The 7,856-nt window shown below is 43.8% G+C and overlaps 2 protein-coding genes across 4 annotated transcripts; both read left to right on the top strand.

Moving 5' to 3' along the window:
- The first annotated feature begins 60 nt into the window (after positions 1-60).
- Positions 61-3,288, top strand: LOC146259437 (dual specificity protein phosphatase 13B-like). Of its 3 annotated transcripts, none has more exons than XM_084669455.1 (4): positions 61-193; positions 1,294-1,479; positions 1,688-1,908; positions 2,862-3,288. In XM_084669455.1, exons 2-4 carry the CDS (start codon positions 1,325-1,327, stop codon positions 3,056-3,058), a joined length of 573 nt encoding a protein of 190 aa, XP_084525581.1. In that variant the 5' UTR covers positions 61-193; positions 1,294-1,324; the 3' UTR covers positions 3,059-3,288. The 3 variants fall into 3 exon arrangements, with proteins under 3 accessions (XP_084525581.1, XP_084525580.1, XP_084525582.1); XM_084669454.1 differs by having other exon boundaries at positions 95-230; XM_084669456.1 differs by lacking the exon at positions 61-193 and adding an exon at positions 737-891.
- Positions 3,289-5,261: 1,973 nt separating this feature from the next.
- Positions 5,262-7,598, top strand: LOC146259436 (dual specificity phosphatase 29-like). The gene is made up of 4 exons (XM_084669453.1): positions 5,262-5,453; positions 5,573-5,844; positions 6,036-6,259; positions 6,460-7,598. The coding sequence occupies exons 2-4, from the start codon at positions 5,666-5,668 to the stop codon at positions 6,705-6,707; spliced, it is 651 nt and encodes a 216-aa protein (XP_084525579.1). The 5' UTR covers positions 5,262-5,453; positions 5,573-5,665; the 3' UTR covers positions 6,708-7,598.
- The last annotated feature ends 258 nt before the right edge of the window (positions 7,599-7,856 follow it).

The following is a 7,856-nucleotide window of genomic DNA, read 5'->3' as shown; positions in this document are numbered from 1 at the left end:
GACCGGTATATATCAGATAACCTTCAGGGAATTCAGAAGATGATGCCAGAATTATTTTGAGCTGAGATTCAAATGTTAAAATAGCTCCAAAACGTTGTGAGGCAGATTACAGTGTGTGGACCTGCAGTACAGTGCGTGTGTGCGGTTGACCTACATGTGGTGACTGAGAGACGTTCGTGTGCATTTCAGCCAGGCAAGTCTGCTATCTGGACTCATCTATTGCTTTGCAGGTTAGGAAAACACTGTATACATTATGTGTGAGTACACTGTTTATGCATATACGTGACCTTCATTTGCAAGTCAAATAGATGTCTGACATTGTTCTACAAAAGACTGTTTCTCGTGCCTGTACGAAGAGGCAGAGAAGAGAGTAGCTGATGAAAGAGGATTCTTATTCGGCCTTTGTGTAAACTGCGGGCTCACTTACTATCTTTAATTACTCTGAAGTGGAGCGAGGAAGGACAGGTTAGCCTTGAGGGGGGAAGGGGAGGGGGGGGGTCCAACACATTCACCAGGGAAATCAGCCCCCTCTACCCCCCCAACTTCAGTAGGGAGGAGGGAGGGGTGTACTTATAGATCAATGGAGAGGAAGACAGGCCTGCAGGGCGCAGGCACATGTTGTGCCAGAACAGACACAGTTCCCAGCTCTTGGTTTCTCTCCCACACACTTCAGCACAATCACTGAGCACACACGTAAAACGGTCGGATCACTCGAGCCTCACTGGTGTTTCGGCCGTGAGAAAGCGTTCATGTCCACAACCCCCGGTGAGGACGGCAAATACAGAGATGCGCAAAGCCGTCAAGATGTTGGAGTGCAGTTCCGTATGTCGCACCAGCTTTACAAAAGGTCACTGAAACAGATTTGTACTCAACAATCGCATCCCAGTAGACGTGAGTATCACGTCTCCAGACCTACCCAGTCTCGATACGCCGCTAGAATAAAAGAATTTCTAAGGGGCTCTTTACATTGACTATGCAGACAGTACATCTGTACCCTGCCTGAAGCCGAATCATTCAAATCCGAAATAGAAGGAAATATTTACAGTATGAATAGAGCATGAGCTCACGTATCTCTCTTGAGTGTGTGCATGCCCGACGGAAATGGGCCGGAACGAAAATCTATCTGAAGAATTCACTGTTAGTTTTCTCAGGATCTGATACAAAATAAGACAACATTAACTATCTGGCAGCATTTTAGCGTGCCGCACATATAATCACAGTACATATTTTATGGCTGAATGGAATACATCAAAGAGATTGCTGGTCGAAATTCCGAACGTGTGTCACCAACAGCTAATAAAAGGCAGAGGTGGACCACCCAGACATGCCCCGGGGGAGCAGCTGTTTGGGGTGCACTGAGGCGGGGGAGAGCCGGTACGAGACGCCCCTGGCCTCCGAGCTTCAGAGGCTGATGTGGACCAAGCCTGGAACCAGCGGTCATCTGGATGAGGTCTATCCCCGGATCTACATAGGGGACATGTGAGAATCTCTCTTTCAGTGTCACAGTGGAGTTTGTCGGGGATATATTTTTGATCAAAGGTCATTGGATCCACAAACTACATTACAGTATACTGTGTATGGGCAAGCCATATTCTGTACATACAAGGCAGTCACAAACCCAAATGGTGTTATTAAATATAAAAATGAACATGTGCTATTTTAATGTGTCGGACACTTGTGCACTTAGGCATGCAGCCAAGGACAAGAGGACCCTCAAGGCGCTCGTCATCACTCACGTAGTGAACGCCGCTGACGGGAAGTTCAACGTGAACACCGGGCCCAGCTTCTACAGAGACACTAAAATCACTTACCACGGAGTAGAGGCTTTTGACATGCCGTCCTTTGATATGAGCCCATTCTTCTACTCATCAGCCAAGTTCATTAGGACAGCACTGAGCACACCCACAGGTACAGTGCTTCTCTCCTCTATGAGTACTCGCAAAACTCTGCAGACAAAATCAAAAACAACGTTTTGTGCGGTGAGTTTGTGAAAAAAGTCTCAAAGGGAAGGAAATTCACACGAACAGCACAGCCAGAACTCTACCCATGTACAAATCAAGGTGTTTGGTGATGCATGATGTTGGACAGTATGCTATACCTGCTAACCCCACGAGGACTAAACACACAGCAGACATAACGTCTTCACGTCTTTCCTCTTCATCCGTTTGTCTGTCAAGCCGTACCACAGCAATCCTATCTAGCATAAGCAGTTAGAATGCAAATCAAGCAGTAAACACAATATCAAGCTAATATCATCCCTCACGGTAATCTCCTCATAAGCCGAAACCTTGGACGAGAAAATTGCTTTTAAATGGCTTGGCCCGGTAATTTGTAAGCAACACTTTCATTGGACATGGAAATTACACAATTATGTTTGTGGCCTGCTCTTCTCCTGTTATGCAGAGTGCATCTAGTCTGAGACATGACAGTAATAAGATGAGGCCTCCTCCCTCCCAGGATGGCGGGAGACGGTGTGTAGCAGGCCCTGCGCAGTAATCCTCAACAGAAATACACAGCCTAGCAGACAGTTCAATTACGCGCTCCTCTGGGCTCTAATCCTCACACATGATAAGAAACCCAGGATTACCATGTGTTGAAACATTTGTTGCAACATTGTCGAAACTTTTAGGGAGTAGTTAAAAACACTTCACTTTGTGGTACACAGGTCTGTAATCCACAGTGAAGTAACAAATAAGGCAATTAGTGTAAAAGGAACCTGTGCTGATCTGCAGGGTGCTCTACAGGAAGGGGAAGGGAGGTTCACAGCTGTCTGAGAACAGCCTGAACTCCGGCTTCGGCAGGAGTGGAAACTTGCAGCATGCCGTTATTAAAAACATGTTGTGTTTCGTCCTCCTCGCTAGGTAAGGTGTTTGTCCACTGTGCCATGGGCTTGAGTCGCTCCTCTACCCTGGTGCTGGCGTACCTGTTGATCCATGAGGGCATGACTCTGGTCGAGGCCATCAAGGTAGTCAGCACCAGCAGGAACATCTGTCCCAACGCTGGCTTCCTGGAACAGCTCAGAGCGCTGGACAAACAGCTTCACTATCAGGGCAGATGACCACAGACACAATATCTTTAGACGCACATTTGATACCAATTGAGACCAGCCTATCAGACTGTAATTGTAAAAATAAAGCGGTAGAAGAGTAGATCTGTCTGCAGTGTGTGTGCTTTCAATGCTGGCATGGCAGTATGTCCTATTCTAGGTTTGGGTGATGCATAGTAAATGAAATGATAAGACTGCATAAAAAAATACTGTAAATCCCTTAATAAACCCTTTAAAACCTACAGTTGATATTGTATACTTCAGAAAGCCTAGATTAGCTGTTTTTTTTGTTTTTTTTTTAAGTGTGTCTGCTAACAATATCAAGTCTGAAACTTCAATTAGAGTTGCACATCTGGAAGCATTGGTGGAGCTCCCAAGCACCTGCTGTTTCCTCCCAAGCTGTTCCTGGCTTCTGTCACAGTCACTAGCCGAGGCCACGCCCACCCTGCCTGGGCCAAGGAATGTTCAGCTGTCAGCTCTGGACAGGGAAGTGAGACTGAGGTCTATAATGACCTCAACATCTACACTGACTAATGACGTTCCTGAAGATATGGAAAGATCTCTTTGTCTTCTAAAGGGAAGACGCTCTACAGACTGAAGGGAGAAGGCGCTGAATAAAAAATGAAAAAATAAAACACACCAACAGACTGGAGTTCAAGTCCGTTTCGTGTGCCGCTAAAATAGCGAATCAAAAGAGTACCCACAGTGCATGCGCTGATTTGACAGAGTCTGTGTGGAGCTTGTCTACCACACATGCTGCTTGGCACTGACGTTCTCCACTATGACCAATCGTTAGCTCTCTGCTGAAGGAGTTACGGTGATGAGCCAAGAGGAGGAGCCTGGATAAGAGACTCCGCCCACTTGCGATCTGCTCAGCCTTCTGTTGAAGAACAGACGGCCCACCGGTCCTGTCAACGAGGTCTGGCCCAGAGTCTACATAGGAGACGCGTCGATGAAACTCGGCGACCGAGCTGCATCTGTGGTGCAATGACAGAAACGATGGATGAAAAAAGAAGACATTTCAAATGTTACAAACGATGTACAAAGAGCAGTGGGAGCACAAGTACTCAATGAGCACATTACACAACCCGGGGTTAGGTTCAGAGAGCTACTCTCAATGTCACCTGACCTCATGTTCCTAGAGACTTCTGAGACCAGTCTAGACATGTGACTGGTTTCCCCACTGCTGTGGTCACCACACTGTACAACCCATTGTAACCCACACCAGCTATCATTCTTGTTTTTGCGTTTGTTTCTGTTTGATACATGCCAATGTAAGTAAAATATCAGACATGACAAGCGCTATTTTGAAGCAACATGTAACTTGAAGTGTATGTACCTATAAATAAATAATACCACACTCAAGTTCACTTTCACATAATCCTGTGCCTCAACTGCTGAAGTACAGTACCGCGCTGTAAAATACCAAGAAGCTTTAAAGAGTCTTGATTTGAGATGACAGAAATATGCCAGTACGGTTCTGAGAGTGTGTACAGATTCAGGTCAAACTTTGAAAAAAGATGAAACAGTGAAGTTGTCCTAATAACAGATGCGCTCCAAAGCGCGGGGGGGGGGGGGGGGAGTGAGATGCTGTCATAATAAAAGGAATCGAATATCACAGGTCTAATGATTTCACTGTCAGAATGAATGATGGCAGCGCATGAAGATGTGAAGCAAAAAAAAGCGTGGAAATTTGATGAGTCTGACATGTTACCAGCTCCATTCAGACCTTCCACACTCTGGAATCATCATTACACTCTGGGGCTCACAGTGACATCAAGGAATGTGCTATGAAAATGTAGTTTGTGTAGCATTTAAAAAAATATTGTCTTCAACAGAGCCCAGTTACAGTGAATCCTCTTCCTGGCAGTGACAGTCTAAAAGGTTCAAAACATCCCAACAGAAGTCACAAAGTCCTCCATCTTCTACAATGAGGTTTTAAAACCTTCTGGAGGCTGTAATATGTCAAGCTGAGAGAATATTGGATGACACCATTTAATAGAACGTGCTTGAGCTGAAGGTTGCAATGGCCGGGTTCACTTGACTGAATGTGGGAATCCTTTGGCTAGTGCAGAGATTTGGATAAGCACAGCTTCATGCCAGGGGCGGAGATTAAAGCTCCGGGCTCTGTTGAGGAGTGGATGGCGGGGTCTGGGACAAACATTTCCCTACAGGCAAGTCATTCAGCAGCTAAGGTCAGGGGCCTGCCGCATCACAGCCCTAAAAATATCCTTCATTTGATGCCTGTCACAGACCAGTTACACAACCTCTGCTCTGGTTCCAGCCTCAAGCCTCCCAGAATTAAAAGTCAAGCAGTTCTGTAGGTTTGAAATGATAACGGTTTGACAATATGCTCTCCAAAGTACAATGTATGCCTTATGTGAAAAGGATATATTTGAATCGTTTGGTAAGTAGTCTAGCATTTTAAACCAGATTGTAACACTGTGTAGAATTGGCAATTGCTTTCCAAACAAATAGAAACAAAAGAACATTGCTGACATTAAAAACAATGCCTCTTTCTCGTAGTAATGTTTGTGTGGAAAACAAGCGAAATCCGACAGCAAAGCTCACCATCCTGAGGGACTGCATCATGTGTGAAAGCAAGCTATTGTGAGAGAAATGGCTTCTCGCCGTTCCAAGGCAGGTGTGAAGATGAATGTTCACAAGGCAGAAGCTTCTGATACCGTGGATGAATATGTCACACCTGGGGGTTATGAGCTTGATAAAATCCTCAACCGTGGAAGTGTGGTATACACTCACATCAATGAGGTCTGGCCCAACGTCTACATTGGAGATGAGTAAGGGGGAATGTTTTGGTTTGCTATGAATTAAAGATACTCCTCAATGTTAAAGTACACACAGCTGTTATCTCACAGCTGAAAAGAAAAGGATAATTCACCAAATTGAATTTGACAGTTGGTGGGGGTCGTTCATTACATCTGTCCACACATCCCTCTGCACTAACCCCTCAAAATCTTGATTTTGACAGAGAGACTGCAAAAGACAAATACAATCTGAAGAAACTGGGAATAACTCACATCTTGAACGCAGCGGAGGGAACCTGGAATAATGTGGACACAGGAGCGGGCTACTACAGCGACATGGACGTGGTCTACTATGGAGTGGTGGCAGAAGACGTCCCCACCTTCAACCTCAGCCAATATTTCCACTCCTCTTCCCAGTTCATCCACCAGGCACTTAGTAATCCAGAGAGTACGATTAAACATGTGTCTTACTTAAAACACAAGTGCATATATATATATATAATATATCTAACCCCATCCCTAAGACTTAGGGTTAGATAGGGTTATGGCTATAACTAATCCTGATCCTGACTCTGCTATCACACCTCACTGTAAGGTCAGCCGTTTCCCTAACCCTAGTAGTACTCCCTTGTATCTCTGTGTTTACAGATAAGCTTCTGGTGCACTGTGTCATGGGGAGAAGCCGCTCAGCAACTCTCTTTCTGGCCTACCTGATGATCTGTAGGAACATGACAGTTGTTGATGCCGTCGACCACGTAAAACAATGCAGGAGAATCATCCCAAACTGGGGCTTCTTGAAACAACTCAGAGAGCTGGACAATCGCCTTCTGGAACAGAGGAGAGCGGATTCAGGGTCCGGACAAGGAAACCACCAGGCGACGGTAGAAGAGTATTAAGAGCAGAGCATAGAGCACCCTGAGGGACATTAATTTCATGTGGATCACTTCCACAGATGTGCACAAAAAGGTGATAGCCAAACAAGTGGAATGTTTCCTATGCCTTCAAACATCCATCTGTGGAGTACAGTAACTGTTAACTGTTTTATGAGGGAGCGATGTTCTGAACTTTTGGGGAATCAAGAAGCTTGAGTTTTACATTAAACACACCATTCAAATCTTCTGCAACTAGTCTGATCTGGAGTCAAAGGAGTAGGAGCATGTGCATGGTCAATCATAATTTATTTTTATGCTAAAATGTACAGCGTTTTTTAAGTGACTGACAAAAGGAGAAAAGTCATAAATACAAGACTGTCATTCTGTCCAATTTTTGTGCACAAAGCCAGATTGATCCCCCTGTCCTTACCAGCCCCTCTGTACATGTACAAAGTCTACAAAAGAGCAATATAAACAAAAACACAAGTACAAGTTGCTTTTTACATGCAATCCGTTAGCTTAGCTTGGTCTATTCACACGCTCTACTCTTCTATACTTCTGTAAAATATAAATCCAACATTTTATAAAGATAGAAAACAAATCTACAGATGGAATGAAAATGTAACTTTAAAGGCATTATGTAAAATATTGACTTTGGACTAAATTTATATTTCTTTATTGTTACTCACCATATCATTTAGTAATTTTGTAAATGTTTTATTCTGCCACATTTCTGGACATCGGTACGTTTTGAAATGTTTTAGAATTGTCAGGGTACAAACACAGATATGCTTTGTTACTTTGACAGAAATCAGTCTGCTTTATAAAACAGAAAGCTGCCTCAAGGAAATCTGTTACAAAAGACTTCAGAATTATACATACAGAGCAATAAAACCTCTCAAACAGTACTGGAAACAGGACTAAGTTTACAATTTTTTACATTATTAGAATTAACAAAATATAGTTTTATTATTCTCCCTGTGAGGGGAAACCTAGTGAAGGCCAGATATCTTTCAAATGGCTTGCTATTAAGCACAACACTTGTACAGTATTACTCAATGCACTGTCACTAACAGAGACTGAAGCATGCTAATTGTCACTTTACAAAATAAGTACAATAATTTAAATATACAAAGGCATGAGTATAGTACAAACTAATTGTCAGCACTGTTA

This window comes from Hypomesus nipponensis, chromosome 13, assembly GCF_054491055.1.
Source record: "Hypomesus nipponensis isolate SF chromosome 13, ASM5449105v1, whole genome shotgun sequence".
In the NCBI taxonomy this organism is placed as follows: Eukaryota; Metazoa; Chordata; class Actinopteri; order Osmeriformes; family Osmeridae; genus Hypomesus; species Hypomesus nipponensis.
This window is presented reverse-complemented; position numbering and strand designations above follow the sequence as displayed.